Genomic DNA, 22,221 nt, shown 5'->3' on the forward strand with positions numbered 1-22,221 from the left:
TTAAAATCTATTGCTACGTTGATAGTGGCAAGCTTTAAAGCACCTGTTACAGTTAAAAAGAGTATTGCAAAAGTGCATTTTGCGAATGAAGGGAATTACAATAAATTGCGCGAATAATTTTCCAATAATAGTATAAAATACTACAACGTCGTATTTTTATTATTAAAAATCTCTCCTTCGAATGATTCTTGAATCCAGTAATTACACAAGATGTCCCAAAACCAACCACCTTCGAACAATTCTCCACAGTTTGCAAATGATCGCTCGGTAATCGCAATTCTCGAAATAGTCCATATTTATGAACCAACGTAATCCACGAAGAATATAAATTGGAATTCCACTTGAAATTTAAATGACATTTAAATATAAATTCCGATTCGAACCGAAATAAAATACAGATAGAAATTCATACCGTATTCAAATTCTTAAAATTAAAGAAAACATCGATATTACTCTGCACCGATGTCGTCGATACGAGAATCGAGGAAACCAGGCTTGTAAAACCAAGCGGAATATAAGTTAGGCAGCTTTCGAAACGAGTAGTATGATTAATGGTAATGACGATTAACGAAATTTATGCATTGAAGAGGGCAGATGCGCCTCGGTGATGGTAGCAAGATTAGTTTTCGAGCCTCTGAAATGCTCTAGACATAGTTCGAAATAAGATTTTCCTCGTTAAAATCGTGGAACGGGGTTAATCCTCTCTGTTGATGAACGAGTTCTCCCGGTTGAATATTCCTTGGTTTCGACACAGCCAACCGTTTTAACGTTTTAAGTTCGTTGTGTTTTATCAATGAAGACACAGTGGTAGGTAGCTTCAGACAGGCGTGTTCCGTGCAATCATCGACGTGGAAGATTTGCTTCTTTGAGATTTACGGTGATAAGGATTTTTCCAGAGATTAGAATATGATCGCGAGATAACATCGACGTCAGCGAAGCTCATTGAAGTTGGACTTAGAAAATTGATACCTGAGGAGCGCTTCTTGCGGAGAATATACCGAAACATCTTCTATTTTAAATGAAATTTTAAATTTTGAAAAAATTTATCATTTTCTTTACAATGTAGGAACATTTTTCTTTTTTGTGTTGATTTTATTATAGAAATTTATTTAGTTTTTCTATTTCTTCTTGTCTTTCTCCACCTTTTCAAAATCTGTGCAAACCTGATCCTTGAAATGACCGCAAAATTGATCTTTATGAGCTAGATCGTTCGAAAAATTCGTAATCAAGATCTGTTTAAGTTGAGAATACCTAACTCTTATGCATTTTGCATTTTCCAATCGCACACTGCTAAATTGCAAACCGAAAAAGTTCACGAAAAAGTGTAGAAAGATGAAGATACTGATCTTACATGCACATTCGTTCAAAAAAATTTCCCAATCGTTTAATTAATTTCCAAATCACACACGATTATATATAACAAACCCAAAAAAAATTCATAAAATAGCGTAACAATAAAGATAGGGTAAAGTTGCCTAATATGAGACCCATTTCTTAAAGAAGTCATAACTGTCGACTAAGAACACTTTTATTAAAATTCGGTACATATTTTAAAAGTATGGTATGTATTCTTTTGTAAGGTACTGGAATGCACAGTAAAGAAAATTCGGTTCCTTCGTAATAAAATAAAAAGGAAAACTATGCAAATACGCAGATTTAAAAAATGTCTACTTTTTCTGTCTTTCTTCACACATTGGGCATATTAAATCTGTCTCTTTATGCAAATACACAAATTTAAAAAATCGGTTCCTAATATGAGAAAACTATTTTTTCTGTCTTTTTTCACACATATTATTCGGTATATTAAATCTGTTTCTTCAGCACCGCAGACTTCGTGGGCTCACCGGTAACGCTTTGTACGCTAAAACAAAATTGGGTACCTAATATGAGACTCTTCTTCTCATACTCGGAAACAATAACACGATAGCTATTAAGTAGCTTCGAGATTAAGTCTTCGTTATTTAACGATACGCAACTAGTAAGCCTTAAACTCCATTAAAACGATTATAATCTTACTATTTTGGAGGTATTTGTAATCGAACCACTTGGCAAACTTTCGGCAACGTATTGCACAAATATGGTCGTTGAAGACGCTTGGTCGATTTGAATCAAATTTCATATTTAATTTGATAATTAACGCGGTTAATTACGGCATTCAAGAGTCTCATATCAGGCTACTTTACCCTACTGATCAGACATGCACATTTCCAAATCACACATGATTATAAATAACAAAGCCAAAAAAGTTCAGAAAAAAGCGTAACAATAAAGGCACAAATCCTTCACACGACTCGATATATGCCACAAATTGAAGCCCACACGCAAGTTCATCAACACTTAATCAAATCACCCAAACAACGTGTGCCCACATCCTCTGAACCCACACACGAGTGCCACCGGTGCTCGTCAATTCAACAATTTCATCACGTGGTGCCGAGTTCAAAGGATTTCCGCGTCTAGACTAATTACGCAACACAATCACAGCTTCGAGGCGGTCAATGATTCGCGACGGATCATTCACGAATCTCCGTCGGTCTGCTTGCTAATGATCGCCACACTTTTTAATTGGCTCCGTTGCAACGTTTAGGTTCGCCGTTTGCGAAATCTGTTGCACTTACGTCGCTCGCCTCGGTGAAAGTGTGTACGCGTAAGTGAGGAGGCGGAGAAGGGAAGAGATCGATGGAACGCGTTCTCCACGGCACTGGCGTTCCATCGATAAGCGTAATCGACCTGCGTGGGCGGCTGACTTCTTGGCCGGTTTTCCGATCGCCGGGAATTCGAGGAGCGTAGAGTGTAACGCGCGCGCGGACCCGAGCGCGCATTCCTCGCCGGCTGAATCCGCGCAGTCGAAAGTGCGCGCGGAATTCTAAGGGGGAATGATGTGTTTCGACTGTTGGGAAGTTGTGTTTCGTTGTGTGCAGATGGGATTTTTGGAGGGTTTCTTTTTTTTATCGTGGATTTTTTTGAAGGTGGTGTTAAGTTTGCTGACTTTGGTTTTTGGTCCCTTTTTGGGCATGGTTATATGGCAGAATTTCCGTTTTCTCATGTGTGAAACGTGTGTAAGACGGGATTTTTCGAGGAGTTTCTTCTTTTCGAGAATTTTTTGGAATGAAGTCTATGTTTGCTAACTTCGTTTTTTCATCTTTTTGGGCATGGTTATATGGCAGAATTTCCGTTTTCTCATGTGTGAAACGTGTGCAAGATGGGATTTTTCGAGGGTTTCTTCCCTTTTTTTGAGGATTTTTTGGGCATAGTTATATGGCAGAATTTCCGTTTTCTCATGTGTGAAACGTGTGCAAGATGGGATTTTTCGAGGGTTTCTTCCCTTTTTTTGAGGATTTTTTGGGCATAGTTATATGGCAGAATTTCCGTTTTCTCATGTGTGAAACGTGTGCAAGATGGGATTTTTCGAGGGTTTCTTCCCTTTTTTTGAGGATTTTTTGGGCATAGTTATATGGCAGAATTTCCGTTTTCTCATGTGTGAAACGTGTGCAAGATGGGATTTTTCGAGGGTTTCTTCCCTTTTTTTGAGGATTTTTTGGGCATAGTTATATGGCAGAATTTCCGTTTTCTCATGTGTGAAACGTGTGCAAGATGGGATTTTTCGAGGGTTTCTTCCCTTTTTTTGAGGATTTTTTGGGCATAGTTATATGGCAGAATTTCCGTTTTCTCATGTGTGAAACGTGTGCAAGATGGGATTTTTCGAGGGTTTCTTCCCTTTTTTTGAGGATTTTTTGGGCATAGTTATATGGCAGAATTTCCGTTTTCTCATGTGTGAAACGTGTGCAAGATGGGATTTTTCGAGGGTTTCTTCCCTTTTTTTGAGGATTTTTTGGGCATAGTTATATGGCAGAATTTCCGTTTTCTCATGTGTGAAACGTGTGCAAGATGGGATTTTTCGAGGGTTTCTTCCCTTTTTTTGAGGATTTTTTGGGCATAGTTATATGGCAGAATTTCCGTTTTCTCATGTGTGAAACGTGTGCAAGATGGGATTTTTCGAGGGTTTCTTCCCTTTTTTTGAGGATTTTTTGGGCATAGTTATATGGCAGAATTTCCGTTTTCTCATGTGTGAAACGTGTGCAAGATGGGATTTTTCGAGGGTTTCTTCCCTTTTTTTGAGGATTTTTTGGGCATAGTTATATGGCAGAATTTCCGTTTTCTCATGTGTGAAACGTGTGCAAGATGGGATTTTTCGAGGGTTTCTTCCCTTTTTTTGAGGATTTTTTGGGCATAGTTATATGGCAGAATTTCCGTTTTCTCATGTGTGAAACGTGTGCAAGATGGGATTTTTCGAGGGTTTCTTCCCTTTTTTTGAGGATTTTTTGGGCATAGTTATATGGCAGAATTTCCGTTTTCTCATGTGTGAAACGTGTGCAAGATGGGATTTTTCGAGGGTTTCTTCCCTTTTTTTGAGGATTTTTTGGGCATAGTTATATGGCAGAATTTCCGTTTTCTCATGTGTGAAACGTGTGCAAGATGGGATTTTTCGAGGGTTTCTTCCCTTTTTTTGAGGATTTTTTGGGCATAGTTATATGGCAGAATTTCCGTTTTCTCATGTGTGAAACGTGTGCAAGATGGGATTTTTCGAGGGTTTCTTCCCTTTTTTTGAGGATTTTTTGGGCATAGTTATATGGCAGAATTTCCGTTTTCTCATGTGTGAAACGTGTGCAAGATGGGATTTTTCGAGGGTTTCTTCCCTTTTTTTGAGGATTTTTTGGGCATAGTTATATGGCAGAATTTCCGTTTTCTCATGTGTGAAACGTGTGCAAGATGGGATTTTTCGAGGGTTTCTTCCCTTTTTTTGAGGATTTTTTGGGCATGGTTATATGGCAGAATTTCCGTTTTCTCATGTGTGAAACGTGTGTAAGACGGGATTTTTCGAGGAGTTTCTTCTTTTCGAGAATTTTTTGGAATGAAGTCTATGTTTGCTAACTTCGTTTTTTCATCTTTTTTTGGGCACGGTTAGGCTAGAATTTCTGTTTCCTCTCATGTGTGTGTATTAGATGGGATCTTTGAAGGAGTTCCATTTTGAGAATTTTTTGCAAGGAATTCTTAAATTTGCTGACTTTGTGTTTTGGTCTTTTTTAGGCATATTTATTTGTTAGAATTTCTGTTTCCTTATGTGTGTATGTGTATAAGATGAGATTTTTAGAGTTTTCTGTTTTGGTGTAGGATAAAGTCTTATTATAAGAATAAATTCCAAGTTTGTCACCTTTATGTTTTTTGGTCCTTTTTGGGCATATTTATGTGTAAGAATTTTTTAAATATTGCTTGGAACGAGAAATATAATTTTTCAAAGAACATTTACTTTTTTCTTCCACTTTGGACTAAGAAAATGAAGGAAGCAAGATGCAGACGAACCTACACATCAGTTCTATTATCTATCCCAAAGGAAGATGTGGTTTAAATTTAGTTTCAATGTTTTTCACAATTTTTGAGAAAAAGTTTGAAAATGTTAACTTTTGAGAAATCACTATTGAAACAAGTATGCAATCTTTGTAAGGAGAAATATAATTCTGGTCTAATTTCTGGTTACAGTCACGTGCAAAGAATATTATAAAAAATTTTCTGATTTTGAACAGCTAAAGTACAGAAAATATATCTTATTTTCTGTTTCTATTGCGATATCTGATTTGAGTATTCAGGCTCTTTAAAAAGACGACAATACATCATAAATACTTGTCAGAGAGTTAATAACAATTCATTGTCCTGCATTAAAAGACCACAATTTAATTAAGATACCGGATCAACGATGTTTCAATCGGTGTTATTCAAATATTTTTAGTTGATTAAATTTATAGATCGTATCTCTGTTAAATTGTCTCTCCCCGGTTTTATCGAACCGAATTTCAGTATTATTCTGATCGTGTCGCACCAATTAAACCGCGTTTCAGAATTCCCGCTTCTGTTCAACCATTACCTTTGCATTAAAGCGAATTTTGCAAAATTCTGCCTCGATTTGAAATTCCTGTTAAATTACATTTATGCCGATTTACCCAACTATATTTCATACTGTCGTCAAATTACATTTTACCGTTCCACTCTCGTTAATGATACAGGAAATCATGTTAATTGTCGAATTACAAAATGGAACTTTATGCTTGCACTGCGTCCCATAATATTTCATTTATAAATCTCAAATTCCCCAAAATAACAAATAAATAAAATAATCTAAACGAAATATGTTAATTCGTGAAACACCTCAGATTACTATCGCTAAATTGGAAATTTAACAGTGTTCCATTTTCCATTAAAATTGCGTTTCCTATCTAAATAATTCAACGTTGAGAAAATAAAGTATGCGAATTAAAAGTTCGGTCATTTTTCTCATTTCTTCGAAACATTAAAGCGTATCTAAAAATGATTTCGTTAATTTCTTCTATCTTTTCAAATTTCTATATTATCCTTAAGAGCAATTTCGTTCATTTTTCATATTTTTCGAATTTCTCTATTATCTCTAAAGATTGTGCCACTAATTTTTCGCATATTTTCGAATTTCTATATTATTCTTAAAGACGATCTCTTCCATTTTTCCTCTCATTCACTTCTCCCATTTTTCCAATCTCCAAATTATCAAATAACTCCTTAACCGAATTCCCAAAAATTCAGTCTTATCGCTATAATAATCTCCCGCAAAAATTAACACGTCTTCAGTAAAAAAAGCAACGATAAAAATATTCATCAACAATTGCTCAACCTCCAATCACATTTACATCATATCTTCCCTCGATTAGATTAACGCTTGGTCAAATATTTATGCGAAAACGTAACCGTTGAACGTTTTCGGGTAAGAGAAATCTCTACCTTAACCTATTCATCGAGTGTAAATACGGAAACGTGCAGTATCAGTGTACAGCTGGCCGGAGTTGCGTGAGTAGAATCATTGTGTAAACTTACCAGATACGACGTTGTCTCACAGAACCGTCGTGTTTAGCCGATTTACACCGGATTATCGTTATCAGTGCACGCGCACCTTGGATTCATTCGATGCTCTAGGCCCCTAGGTTCTACCAAACGGACCTGTCTCGACTAATGAAGTCCGCGTTGAACAACCTGATGACCCTGTTGAACGATTGGACGGACAATAGGGAAAGCCTTGCTCGATAACGTAATCTAAATACCCCGGAGGAATGGGTGAGAATGATTAATTGGTTTATCTACGTCCCTCTTTCCTTTTGGAAATTCAACCTGGAGGATATTCGTTGAAACGAGCTTTCTTGTCTTTTCTTTCTTTTTTGGGGTCGATTTTTCATAGTTTCTTGAGAGTTCGATTAATTTTGAGAATTTCGTTGGAATGTGAGAGTTGAACTTGGATTCTGTCGAAGACTTCAACTCGAAGATTTCTTTTTAAGCTAATTCGTTCTATTTTTTGTTCAATTTTTCATATTTTGTTAAGAGAGTTTGATTCATTTTGAGAATTCTGTTGGAATACGAAAGTTAAACTGAAATTTAAGTTGTGTTAAGGATTTCGGCGGAAGGGCTGGTTATCTTCAAGAATTGAGATTTTACAAAATTTTTTTTTGAGTTTTCTCAAAAAATTAGAATTTTTTCTGTTATCCATAATTTCTTCAGAGTGATTATAAGGATTTTGGTCCTTGCATCGAACAACAGGGTTCTCATCTAAAAATGACCAAAAGTGAGATGAAAATTGAGATTTAAGGTTTTACGAATTAAGAAAATCAGAATTTTATATTTCATAAATTTTTATATTTGCAAATTAATATCCATGGTTTCTAAAATACCAAATTTCATATTTTTAAATCAGTATAGTGTCAGCTATTTCATCTACAAAAAAAAAAAAAAAGGATGAACTATTTCCACTTTTCAAGTGCGACCAAATTCTCACCCAGTCTTATTAACTCAAGAAAAATACGAGCACCAACCAAAATACACGAACAATTATACTGTTTCCAACATAAATTATTTGAGATATCCTTATCATCTGCTTCGAACGATTCAACACTAAATCATTCCTATCTCCGTAAATAAAACAATAATCCAGAATAATTAACAAACATATTGAATTTAATAAATTTAATTCTGTTAAAAAAAAAAATACAGAAAATCGTTGAGAAAAATCGATGCACACAGTGCATAATATGCCACGGTAGAGTAGTTAACATATTATTGATTGTCGGTTTGCTAATCGGCTTTCCTCTCGCAGCGCGCAGCGTTCACTGACCGAACGTTGGCTAATTGGCTTTTCTCACTTGTGTACGAAAGGGATTCGCGGCGCCGGGGAAAGCTACATATCGATTTAAAAGCTGCATTAAGTGTGAACGAACCCGCATCAGCTAATTTAGCCGGGGTAGAGTAGAAATTTCACGAGGTAAAAGCCAAAAAACCATCCAGCTCCTCATTTTTCTTGTGTTCCCTCCGAGACACACGTGTGTGTGTGTGCATGATGGAGATAATCTATGGAATAATCGTGGTTTGTGAATTAAACGGTGGCTAATGGTAAATTAAGCCCGTTGAAAATTATCGACTGGTTGTTTTCGAAATTGTAGTGGTTGGAGAAAAGTGGCTTAATAAATTTTCGTAAGGAGTAATGGAGCCTGTTTAAAATTCAAACGAGCCAACGTTCGCTGAGGTTGGTTAATGATCAACGAGAAGGTGATTAAACACGTTCTAATTTTTGAAAAAATGATAAAAATCGAGGAAGATGTAATTTTTGTCGATGTTAGTGGTATTGTTAATTGTTCGAATTTTGTACAGTAACTGTTATTAGACTAAATTTGAATAAAATAAGAAATTTTTTTTTTTAAATAGTAAGTTAATTTTAGCGGCTAGTAATGGAGCTCGTTTAAAATTGAACTACGCCTAATTTGCGACTGGAAATAGCAAAATTTGGTTAATTATTAACGAAAAATACTTAAAAGTGAAATAATCGACAAATTATCGAATTTTTGTCAACATTGTCACCATTACAACACCTCGAAATTAATCGAACCCAATGAATTACTTCCACCGAAATTAATACATCACGCGATTAATCCACGTAGATCGCCGAATTTACATAATTCACGTTACCCGACAAATTTCCCCCAAAAAACTGATAAAATACGAATACGATAAACGGTCCCTCGCAAGCTGAACCCCCGACGAAATTTCCACGAGATGAATAATTTCCGAGGGAAAATCTCGGCTGATAAAAGAAGAACTTAAAATTTCCACTCGCATTTAAATCCCTCTGAAGCAGTCGACCGTTTTAGCATTTCTCCTGGATAAATTTAGATGCAAACACACGGAAGAAATTCAGAGCGCGGCTCTAATCGACCAGAGTTCTATCCGTCGGTTTTAAAAGGCAGGCTAATTGCAGCGTGTCGCCAACTTGATTAATGACTCACTGCAGGCCAGGTGATTTAATGACACAATGCCAGATTCGACTCGGCTCGTTTCTTTCTTTTTTCCTCCTCTTTCCACGGCCTTCTTTGCCTGTACGAGGTCTCCGCGTTCTCCTCCAAGCACGCTAATCGCGCGCGGGTTAGCTTCGTGACAGTTTAATCCTCCCGGAGGAAATCACACGATGCCGCAAAGGAGAGGAAAAATCACTAGCGGAGGCTTTCAAAGCTGTGACACGCTGTCTCTGAATACGCGATTGTAGTACTGTTATTAGAGCCGCGTTTCATTAGCCGGATGATGTTAATTGATAACTATAATGCGGGTATTAAAGTGATCGAGCGATTAGGGACAGCATGGAGCAATTAGGTCGCAGCAGAGTTTCCGAGATTAATTTGGAATTTGTTAACGGTGGAAATGAAGAATTGGCGCGGTGAACGTCGTTTTTCTTGTAATAATTGAGATTGATTTTAGTTTTGAGGGGGAATTGTTGAATAATGCTGTTTTGTTAGGCTCTTTGATTAATTTTCAAGTTGTTAATGGTGGAAATAGGGAATTGTTGAATAATGTCATTTTTCTTGGAGATTAATTTTCGTTTCTAGGAGAATGAGAAATTGTTGAATAATCCTGTTTTGTTAGGCTCTCTGATTAATTTTGAATTTATTAATGGTGGACATAGGGAATTGTTGAATAATTGTTTTTTTTTGTTTTTTTTTTTTTGGGTGGATAATATCATTTTTCTTGGCGATTTTGGATTATTTGTCAAGTGTGCTGTTTTTGTACCGAAGTTTAGATAGATCGTGTAATAATGGAGATTGATTTTAGTTTCTAGGAGAATGAGAAATTGTTGAATAACGCTGCCTTGTTAGTCTCTCTGATTAATTTGGAATTTTTTAAGATGGAAATAGGGGATTTTTGGATAATGTCATTTTTCTTGGGGATTTTTGATTAATTTGTCAAGTGTTTTGTTTCTGTACCGAAGTTTAGATAGATCGTGTAATAATGGAGATTGATTTTAGTTTCTAGGAGGAGGATGAGAAATTGTTAAATAATGCTGTTTTGTTAGACTCTCTCTCTCTCTCTCTGGTCGTTGAGAGATTAATAAATGGAAATTATATGCAGATTGTGTGGTAATAAAGCGATTATTTCAGTGATTAGGGTATGATGGATTTTAGCACAGGTTTTCTTGGTGGACGTTGATGTTCGTGTAGTATAGTAATTCCTGAGAATTGAGGGATATTTGTTTAGTATTATGTAAACTGGATAATAAATATTTCCTGTGCCCGGAATATTTTTCTGTTAACTGTATCTTGTTTGCTTGTTTGAAACTTCTAATCGATACTTCTGTGAATAACAACTTGTTATAATACATATGTAAAAAATTATGTACATTTGCAGTATGTATTTTGTAACATTTTATGAAAGAACGTGTATATTTAACGAATGAAAAATTAATTATTAATAATAATACGCGAAAATTTTCTCTGTCTTTTGATTTCCTTTTGCAATCATAACATAATTTTGACAATTCATAGCACAATTTTGGCAATTTGGCAATTCATAACACAAAAAAAGAAAACACAGAGAGTTACTTCTCAGTCTTCTCACTTCTTTGGCAACTCATACCACAATTTTAGAGCACCCACGATACATATTTTTATTAATTAAAATAAAAACAGATTTACATGGTTTCACGTTAACTTTTGCATACAATTCTTACCTTATTGCCTCACCATTCCTCTCGAGCCTGCAACGTTCATTTACTATTGTACACCAAAGCATAAATAAACAAAATTAAACTTTAAAAAAGTCACTTTTCGGTAAAATCTCGGACAAAAGCGATCCTAAATTTCGCAAATTTCGTCGCCACCCCGAAAAACTGGTGTGAACGCGGGCCAGTTATAACCGTAAACGTCACCAAAAATCCCCAACATAATTTTACCCGCGCGCTCGTCCGACAGAGCAGAACTCTCGGATCGTCCGGTTTAAACGTCAGCTGGTGAGTGAACCCCGGCGATCTAATGATAGAACGCGGTTGCACGCGCATATAGGCGCTCTTGAACCTGATCGTAATAATAGAATTACGCGATAATAACCGATAGAAAACGCGATCGCGCGTCTGCCTTGGCATCGCCACGGCGACGCTTTTGCCACGGTCTACTCGCGACGCTCAGCTGTTCCTCGTTCACGCGTGCACCGTGCTTGCACGGGAAAGAGGAAAAAGAGAGAAAAAGGGAGAGTGTCGAGGGCAGGTAATTAAGCGCACGAGCCAACGATCAAACGACGCGTTTGGATAACAAACGATTTTCTATCAGAGTGACTCATTGATTGCTCACGGTCTGCGGGACTATGATGCATTCCGTCAGTTGACGGAAAACTCGATTCTGCTACGGAAAATATTTAAGACCTGCACTTGCGATTGTTTGTCGCGGTTTAGACGTAGTTTCGAGGTATTTGGTTTAGTTTGTTGGATATTTTCGTTGCTGGTGGTGTAGTACAGTGTCTTTTTAGAGTGACTGATGATTTATAGTGAAAGAGTGAAGCATTTCTTCTGGAGTGGGTTTAGTTGGTTTTTGTATGTTTGATAGCAAGTTGACAGTAAATTATAGTGAAGAGTGAAGCAATTGTCTGGATTCAATTTAGTTAGTTTTAGTGTGTTTGATAATGAATTGACAGTAAACTATAGTGATGAGTGAGGCAGTTTTCTGGATTGGATTTAGCTGGTTTTTGTATGTTTGATAGCAAGTTGACAGTAAATTATAGTGAAGAGTGAAGCAATTTTCTGGATTCAGTTTAGTTAGTTTTAGTGTGTTTGATACCGAGTTGACAGTAAATTACAGTGAAGAGTGAGGCAATTTTCTGCATTCAATTTAGTTGGTTTTGGTATGTTTGATACCGAGTTGACAGTAAATTACAGCGAAGAGTGAAGCAATTGTCTTGATCGAATTTAGTTGGTTCTTGTGTGTTTGATACCGAGTTGACAGTAAATTATGACGAGGAGTGACAGAATTTTCTCGAGTGGATTTAGATGGTTTGGAACTGTTGGTATGTACTTGTGTTTGATACAGTTGGAAGATATCGATTTTGAGGTAGAATTTTTTTTCGTAGATTTCTTTGCAATGTTAAGTACGAAAGATAATACGAAGTAAATGGTTTGATACTGTTTGAGACTCCATAGAATTTTTCTGTAATTAGTGGTTTGTAACTCTTAACACCCTGAAGCTTCTAAAAATTAGCACAACTCTGGGAATTTTTTTATAAGTAACTACTGAATCAAATATTTCAATTTTTTTAGAGGATATAAACGTAACTTTCAACTTTTGTCTCCAATTTTTAAAATATAACATAATCATACGTAAGATAGTATGAAGCGACTGGTTTGATATAGTTGCAAGTTGTTTGAGACTCCACAAAATTTTTCTGTAGAACAATACTTCTGTTGAGACACGCGTGTGGAACAGTTTAATTAATTACGCGAATAAGAATTGAAAAATGTACGTTCGGGCTATCTGTTTTACATTTTGCAACATCAAAAGTGCAGTATCAATTAACGATGAATCGATTTTTACGTATCGTATCATTCATTCGAATAGCTCTATCGAAGCAGTAAAGTTTCGAGTAATTTATTCAAATTAGATGCGCGTCGATCGGACGAGCACATCGCTGTGTAGTTCTTAATGAATTATCCTTCGAATTAGCTTTAATCACTTCGTTAAAAAATATTATCCACGCGAACGCAATACGATATGTGCATACCGATGTTTCTTTTATTAGGTTTTACTTTTAAGCAGAATTATGTCATCGATAAAATTCTATTTCGGCCGTTCCAAATATCTAATCTTGCTTATCGAATCCACTTAAATTCTCGACATTCCTCAATTTTAATAATTCACGTTTAATTTGAACAATAAGCTATCTAATCTAATCTGACTTTACAAGAAAATTTATTAGCTCATCCCATAAGTTTCATGACGAATTTTATAATTTAGCTCAATATTCCTTAATAAGATAAGTAAGACTTAATTTTTTTTAGCATGAATTGGAGTAAATTTTCCTATTTTTTTTTTAGTAAGACCTTAGTAAGACTTAATTTTTTTGTTAGTAAGATTTGGATTTCCTCGGTTTTCCATTAAAATATTTTTCACATACGTCACGAACTTCCGTAATGACCTGATACAAACACAAATCCGCTCTTCTCACGCACGAAGAAGAATCGAACGGTAAATCCAACTCCTCGAACATGAACCTTCCAAAACAAAAAATCCATCCTGAAGAACTGAAAAGTACCAGCAGCCGCCGTAACCTTCTCTCGCGTTTCCTTCATCCAGACCAGAAACATTTTCCTAGTTTAATCCACTCCCGGGGTATAAAACAAAGCAGCCGCGGGGTGTCAAACGCGTCCGTTAACAAACGTAACCCAGAAACATCCATTCCATTCCATTTTAAGGAAGCTCTCGAGCCTCCGGAACCAAGCAGCCAGCAAACCGTGGATAGTAGTAGAGGAGAAGCTCGCTGGATATTGCGTTCCTCGCGACTGGATCATAAACTCGGTCCGTTGAACATTTGGCAGCGTGTAAGTAGACGGTAGACGCTGCAAAATCGCGTTGGTGTTGTTGTTACAGTAGGCTGTGTGCGTTATTTAACCCTCGAAAGGCGTATGATTAGGCTGACGAAACGGGAGGCGGTGCTCGGGACAGTTTGGACCCGTATTAACTACAGTTACGAGTTATCGAGGTTCGAGCTATCGAGGTTCGAGCTATTGAGGTTCGAGTTATCGAGGTTCGAGCTATCGAAGTTCCAGTTATCGAGGTTCGAGTTATCGAGGTTCGAATAATCGAAGTTCCAGTTATCGAGGTTCGAGCCATCGAAGTTCCAGTTATCGAGGTTCGAATTATCGAGGTTCGAATAATCGAAGTTCCAGTTATCGAGGTTCGAGCCATCGAAGTTCCAGTTATCGAGGTTCGAATAATCGAAGTTCCAGTTATCGAGGTTCGAGCCATCGAAGTTCCAGTTATCGAGGTTCGAGTTATCGAGGTTCGAATAATCGAAGTTCCAGTTATCGAGGTTCGAGCCATCGAAGTTCCAGTTATCGAGGTTCGAATTATCGAGGTTCGAGTTATCGAGGTTTGAATTATCGAGGTTTGAGTTATCAAACTTCCACTACATCACGATTTGCGTTAGCACATAAACAAGTAACTTCCATAAAATTTCCTGTGTGGCAACGTGGTCGGGTCCGAACGGACCCAGTCACCGGCGTGCATTATTCAAAGGTGGAAGTTTCCGCCGGCGGTAAATCGCGCGGTCGAGCTCACGGGAATCGAAGTTCCTCTAGGGGCGCGTTTCTAACACGGATCCGGTCGTCGACGCGTGGAAAAGTTTCCTTTGGCGCCGACCAAGGAACGACGACAACGTCGACGTCGTCGACGACGCCTGGACGCTTTGAAGCGTTCCACGCGCTGGCAATAAATTTCTGGAGAGAGAGAGGAGCGCAGAGGCGAAATAGCCGCGGCTTTTTAATCAGAGACTGTTCGTTCGCGCGCCGCCCGAAAGACCTGTCCCACTTTGCTCCCTTCTGTGCTCGCGCTGAAAATACGCGAGCGTTGCCGAGCGGACGTGCCACCACAGGGATCGAAGAGGTTCCTCCAGTACGCTTAGCGACGACCAGCTCGCGGTTGCTTTGCTATGTTAGAGGGTACTGTGAAATGCTCGATTCCGGGGTTACGCTTCGTTGTCGGCGGTGTGAGGATCGTTTTTTTCTTTTTACGAGTGATGTGAGCTGAGGATTCCAATTGGACGAGGAGACTTCTTTGGGGGACATTTTCAACCTCGTCTTACGTTTGACGGTTAGTGAACTGGTTTTATTCGGGAAGGATTTTTTAACCCTTCGCTTTATGGTGGCGTGTTGCAGCTTGTGGCGGAGATGTTAGAAATGAAGTATCGCGTTTGGGATGAAGTTGAATTTTAAGTCGAACTCTAATTTCAATTTCAATTAATTTCTGTTTATGCTTGGAGCTTAGTACATAGAAATTATGCATGGAATCTTAACAACATTGTAAATAGAGGGAACGTTCAATGGAACTTATTGTTCATTCTGAATAGATTGTAAACAGTTTATTCAATTAAAAAAAGAAATTGCAAATAGCTGGTGACAAACCATATGTAGTCTTTAAAAAATTGTAAAGCAAGGGGTTAATCAGTTGGCTGAGTTTGCATGTTTTCTCTGATTGTGATGCTGTGTTCAGAAATATTTGAACGTGTGTTGACTATCGATCTTTATCGCTTTCTTGAAGAAATATACAATTTGTAAGATTATTGAAAATTATTCATTTAAAAATTGAATCTTTCTAACAGTTTTTTAATGGCCTCTAAATTAATTTTCTTCTAAATCAAGTTTCTTGGAGAACACCTTAAAAAGTGTTCCCGAGACTTTCGTCACTTAGTTAGCATTTTTCTGTCTATCTCGTCCCATAATTTTTCCGCAAAGTTCAAACTTGGCTATTGCGTAATTTTTAACGCATTTTTAAAATTTTCTAAGTAATTTTCGCATAATTCAGCCTTAGCACCCTCGTTGTTTCCAGGAAAAGAAAGACTGTAGCTTAAATTTTAAATCCAAGCGCATCAATCTCGTTAGAATACTTAATTACCCACGTTTCTAATTTAACACTGTCCATGCTCGGCGAAAAGAAAGCGGTATTTGGCAGAATTTTAAATTCCAGCGAAAAACTAGCATCAGAATGTACCGTGATCAGAGAAAAAACATAGGGATTATTCCGTATTCCTGATATTTCCATTCTCCTCTACACCTGCGTTACCTGAATACCACGTGAAAGAAAAGCTTTCTTCGCCTAATGAATATTTTATCTCCGCCTAGTGTGACAGAACGCGATAAGAATTTCTTCCTTGAAACATTTCGAATCGTGAGAATGATTCGGTGAGAATTACAAGTGTAGCAATATCGAAACGGTAGAATGGAAAGTAGGTTTTCTGGTAGATTCGAAGATTGAATAGGTCTATGGAGTACTGAAACTGTGGTAGAAATTTCTAAAGCTTCTTCAAGAAAGAGTGCTTCGTATTCAAAGTGGCTGGAAGATTCAGGATTCCGTTGCAATTTAGTTGCTTCGATGTGCTTTATTATTATTGCTGGATAACATTATACTTCTCGCGAAATAAAAAAGCTCCGTGAAATTTTGAAGTAACTAAATTTTCGAATCTGAGAAATTGATAACAAGTGCAACAGTAGATAATGCAGATTTTCAAGGAGCCATTGTGAGATATTCAGATTAGATTGAAATAGCATTTTTATTAAGAAAAAGTACTTTTGTAAAAAAAAAAGTTACTTATTTAACTTGTGAAATTAGTTATTTATTTTTTTTAAATTGCGAACAAGATTAGCACAAGTCCCATATTCTAATTTTACAGTGATCCCACGTGAAACAACATTCCACTCGAAGTAATTCAAACAATTCGTTCTTTTTTAACATCATTTTTTATCTTTATTATCTATTCTTGTTATCTTGCAGCGTAAATAGCTTCCTATGACTCTAACAAAATAAAGAAAAAACAGTAATTTGTTACATACACCTCAATTTCGAAAAAAAAAAATCGAATTAAACCAGCTTATCTCTGAAATGCAAAATTTTTCATCACCTACATTGAAACATTAATACACTACTAAATTCCACACACATTCTCTCCTTCCCCAACCAGTATCTTTCCAATTAAAAACATCCACTTATCCACCGCGCAATCTCATCTTATCATTCACGCGACGTCTTCGTCTTATCCACCGTCTCAATAATCCCATCCACGCGGAACGCTCCGTTTCGAGCTAAATCCGCGGGCTCAGGCCGATCCATAAAACGTGCCTAAAAATCAGCCAAAGCCAGGCAGATAAGATAAAAGTGCTCGGTCGTGTTTCCTCAGATCCTGCAATAAAAGCGCACGTGCGTCGGTTGTTGTCACCGGGACAGCCGGCCTGCGACGAAACGGACTCGTCGAAGATCTCCCACGAGGCGACCACGCTCACGAATAACCCTAGACCAGTGTCGTCGGGGAACGGCGAGGATACGGAGCCGAGGAAACCGGGCACACCGGAACTTCCGGGCGGCTCGCCCCAGGAGCCGACAGGCGCGACGCAGTATGCGACCAGAAGCAACGGTTCATACAGCGACGCGTCTGGCTCGTCTGAGCTGGAGGCGCTGCTTCCGCCAGTGGACAGCTTCAAGGAGGAGGAACGCGCCCAATGGGAGCCACTTTCCGGCGACAAGTTCACCAGACAGAAGAATACACCTAGGTAAGGTGACACACATGGAACATTTTTTTTTATCAACGCTGGAACTGCCAGACCAATATGACCCTGTTTTAACACTTTACCGACCGGTAACCTATTAATCGGCTTTTTGCCGCTAACGCTTACCGACCGGTAGCCTATTAATCGCTTTTCTGCCGCCAACGCTTTTACCGACCGGTAACCTATTAATCGCTTTTTTGCCGCCGACACTTTTCGACCGGTAGCCTATTAATCGGTCAAAGTTTGATTTAACATTTATATAGGTATAAGAAAACGCTCATATATTCCCGCGCGATAGCTTAAAGTCTGAACAGAGCCGGTGTATCTGTGGCCGAGTGAGCGGTCGGAAGTGCGTAGGATGTTCAACCGCTACCGGTCGGTAAAGTATTAACACGTTCCGTGTCACGTGGGCCGCATACGCGCCATTTTGGACTTTCCGTTCAGGCCATTCGATATTTCGACCTTTTCTTTGCGTTGACTTGACACTTTGCTCTACTTTCCCTTTATTTCAATATTTCAGCGTAATATTAGTTATAAAATACAAAGTTTCACATTCGATATTTCGGCCTTGACTTAACCCTTTGCGGCCCAAATAGTCCAGTTAGTCCGCGCTCATTTGGTCACTCTTAGACAGTATCGTGCAGTTTCTTTTTATTTCAAAATTTCGGCGTAATGTTAGTTGCAAAATACTAAGTTTCGGTGTAATATTAACGCATTAAAAAATGGTTTATTATCATTTATAATTTATCATTATACGATATCTGAGGGAAAAATTGTTAGGTCGAGTCTGACTCGACATAGGACCGCAAAGGGTTAAACTATACAATTACGGCGATAATTTGTTGAAACAAAAATTTTTCCTTTGCCCTATAGCGCATTTTAAACGTTACCTTCTTCCTGATAACAATGATTTTTGCAATCTTGCGAATATTAGAAGACACATAGTGTCAAAAGCAAAACTGTTCGTGCGAAAGAAAGGTGGGAATATTAAACGGAAAGTCCAGAGTGGCACGGGACGTGTTTTAACCCTTTGAGGACGATGGAAAAACATGAATGCAACTAGTAAAGATAGTTAGCGTGGCTGTTAATTTTTAGCATGCCAAGACGAGGTGATGAACATTCTTTAAAAAATTCAGAATTTTCGATTAATTTGGGAATAATTAGAAATTCTGCGTTTTACGTTACGCGATTTAACATTAGGTTGTCCGGAAAATTCGTGAAAACATGAAGTTTGCATATGTTCCGAGAGATTATTGCTTCATGTGTCTTTTGAAGGTTTATTCCATACTATTACTAGCTTCGAACACGAAAGAAAATAGAGTACATTTCTTACGTTTAATCTTTTTCTTTTATCAAAAAGGGAAAAATGCCACTGAAACAGTAAATGAGGTATGTAACGTTCACAGAGAAGGTAGGCTGTCAGAAAAAATTGTTCGCAAAATTTACAAATAAAAATTTCGATCTCCAAGAAAATCACAGAAAAATCCAAATTTTTGACGAAATGAAATTTTGAAAAATTGTAGAACAAACTGGTACCTTAAAGTACAGAATTTTACTTACTTAAGAGAAACTGAGGCAAAACCAAGTACCTAACATATCTTTTCTGCCAACAATTTTCCGGACAACCCAGCACACGAAAATTCGCTCGACCACACAAACGACACGAACCCTCCACTATAACGAACGAAAGCAAAAAGAAAAAAAAAAACGTTTGACGCGATGTGAGTACAGGTTCGAAGCGTACATGATGACCGGCGACCTAATGCTGAACCTGTCGCGAACCCAACAGAGCAGCGGTCTTCTACCGAAGCACCAGAAGAAGGTCGACTCGCTTAGGTACAACAATCATCACACCCACCATCACCATAATCACCACAATCATCACCATCATAACTCGGTACCCACCAGTCCTAACGAGATGCTGGGCCATCACCGTGCTTACAAGTGCACCGGTTCGAACTCGGCCAGCACCTCACCGGTCGGGATCAGCAAACGTGATAGCGGGCAGTGTTCGGGCCAGGGCGACAATAGCAAACAGAATGCCGCGAGTTTTGGTTATTCGAGCGGTTTCGTCCGCACCTCGCGCTCCGAGGATCACCTGCAATTCCAAAAGGACCCGTCTATGAGCGCGGTGGACATTGACATTGACGACGACGTCACGTCCAGCTTGAACACCTTGCTGTTGGACACACGGCTGGACAGTGGTCAAGGTTTGTCCAGCGAGAGGATCGTATGGACGTACAACGCTCCAGTCAGCTCGCCGTCCGCCTCGGAGCGCACCTCCTGTTGTCAAAACGGCAGCTCCTCGCAATCCTCGTCCAGTAGCTCCTCCACCGAGGGCACGAGCCCTCAAAGATCCTTATCGCCGACCTCCCCTACCTCGGTCTCGTCCTCGGTCATGTCCTCCAATTCTGGATCCCGTAGGTTCCCACCGCCGGTACCCACGGGCACAACATCGACAGCCCTGGGCCCATCCGGCGACGGAACCACCTCCTCGGCCTCCGGCCTTCATCCCACCAACGGCGATCTCAGCCAGTCCGAGGCTATCAGCAACATGTCCAGCCCTGACTACAACGACGAGGAGACAATGGACATACTCAGTGCACGCGATATCATGATGGTCAGTGATCCGAGTGACAGTGACTCGACTATACTAGCCAGCGAACCACCCCAAAGGAGGTTGAAGGGGACATCGGCTAACGTTGTACCGACATCGAACGCCTATACACCGGCTCAGGATACGTCTGAGCATAGGATAGTGATACAGGTGAAGGGGCCGGACAAGGACGGTGGTGGAACGAGAAACACCAGTCCTAGGCAGAACAGGAGACGGGGAAATCCTAACAATCCGGAACTGGTGCCCACGTCCACGTCACAGAACACCGTGCAAAGACAGTCTGCGGGTAACAGCGCTGGAAATGTCACGCCTGAGTTCGTTGGCTATCAGGTAACCATTATTCATTTCTATTAGTTGTTATTTAATTAGTTGGTTGGGTTGTTATACGCTGCTTTGAGTCATTTGTCATATATTTTCAAAAATTGTCAATAATTACTCAGGTACGTGACGAATCATTTGGGTATACGAATTTAGGGTCTATTACAGACCCGATGATTGGTAGATAAATAAGGAATTCTTGAAAAATGTGATAATTCAGTTTAACCCTTCCGAGATCAACGGGACGCATATGTCCCACTTGAGTTCTCATTACAGACGCTATAATTGGCAGATAAATGACAAATTTAAAAAATAATAATGCATTCACGAAACGGTTAATATCACTCAAGATTCTTATACCTCAGGAGTGAATTGCATGGAAAATTTTTAAGGATCGTATATTGCAGCCACTGTGACATATTTAAAAAAATAGTTCAGAAAAATTTAATTCGGTGAAAAAGGGGATAACCCTTTCCTCATCAGCGGGACACATATGTCCCTCTTGAGTTCTCGTTACAGACGCGATCATTCGTAAATAAATAACAAATTTAAAAAAAAATACAGTCACGAAAGTATTAATGCCCCACAAAAATTAAAATTCTTAAAAAATATACAATATCCTCGCGAAAGGGTTAACATCACCCAAACGTTCTTACAACACAGAAGTGGAAGTGCATCGAAAATTCCCAATAAAAATTTCACCTCCCATTTCGCCTATTCACCCGAATTCCTTGCAGGAGTTAAAAGAGAGCGAAGACGAGAATGCCCTGAACAGCGGGATCTACGAGGACAAGCACGGTGGTGCGTCTCCTCCGCAGTCCGCTGACGAGGAGAGCGACATCGAGAGTCTGCACAGCTTCCATTACAGTCCAAAGGCGGTGGATTTACCATCGGCCGTACGATTAGCCAAAAGGCTATACTCCTTGGACGGCTTCAAAAAGTCTGACGTCTCTAGGCACCTTAGCAAAAAGTATGCCCGTTATAAAATATACACCTTTTTTCTCTGGAAAGCATCGTACGAAAATCCCATCGTGTCGTTTCCTTGTGTCTCTTATATACTTCGAAATTGTTCACGTTCGCGCACACTGTTGTAACATGTTGCCTATCCTGTTTGGCTTGCAGCAACGACTTTAGTAGAGCGGTAGCCGAAGAATACTTGAGATACTTCAGCTTTGACCGGGACACGCTGGACGTGGCTCTCAGAAAGTTCCTTGCCCAGTTCTCTTTGACGGGGGAGACCCAGGAAAGAGAGAGGGTTCTTGTACATTTCTCCAAGAGATTTCTCGATTGTAATCCGGGCGCTTTCAATTCTCAGGGTAAATATTCTTTTCCTTTCAATTATCAATTCGGATTTTCTTTTGAACCTTCGTTAACCCTTTCACTGCTATTGCCGCCTACAGGCGTTTCGAATGTTTGCACCCACTGTGCCTTTCGGGGTGAATTTAATCCTTAATTTTTGTCCTTTGCGCACTTTCGACACAGTCAATTTTTTAATTTTCCAAAAAATTTTGAAACCAAATTTTCCGCAGTGAAGGGGTTAATAGAGTGAAGATCACTTAAAACACCCGAAAATGTGCGAATATAATATGCAACAAGTGTATTGAAATTATGTCATAATAATGGAAACTGTATTATTCAGACCATGATTATAATTTAA

The 22,221-nt window shown here is 38.8% G+C and overlaps 1 protein-coding gene across 1 annotated transcript in view; it reads left to right on the forward strand.

Moving 5' to 3' along the window:
- LOC108577636 (PH and SEC7 domain-containing protein 1) overlaps window positions 1–22,221 on the forward strand; it is a 106,142-nt gene that overhangs the window by 76,268 nt on the left and 7,653 nt on the right. The window contains exons 4-7 of the mRNA XM_017940813.1: window positions 17,263–17,632; window positions 19,361–20,576; window positions 21,302–21,534; window positions 21,687–21,880. Of these exons, the coding sequence (XP_017796302.1) occupies window positions 17,263–17,632; window positions 19,361–20,576; window positions 21,302–21,534; window positions 21,687–21,880 (2,013 nt within the window). The remainder of the gene's footprint in view (window positions 1–17,262; window positions 17,633–19,360; window positions 20,577–21,301; window positions 21,535–21,686; window positions 21,881–22,221) is intronic.

This window comes from Habropoda laboriosa, unplaced genomic scaffold (genome assembly GCF_001263275.1).
Source record: "Habropoda laboriosa isolate 0110345459 unplaced genomic scaffold, ASM126327v1 scaffold718, whole genome shotgun sequence".
Lineage (NCBI taxonomy): Eukaryota > Metazoa > Arthropoda > Insecta > Hymenoptera > Apidae > Habropoda > Habropoda laboriosa.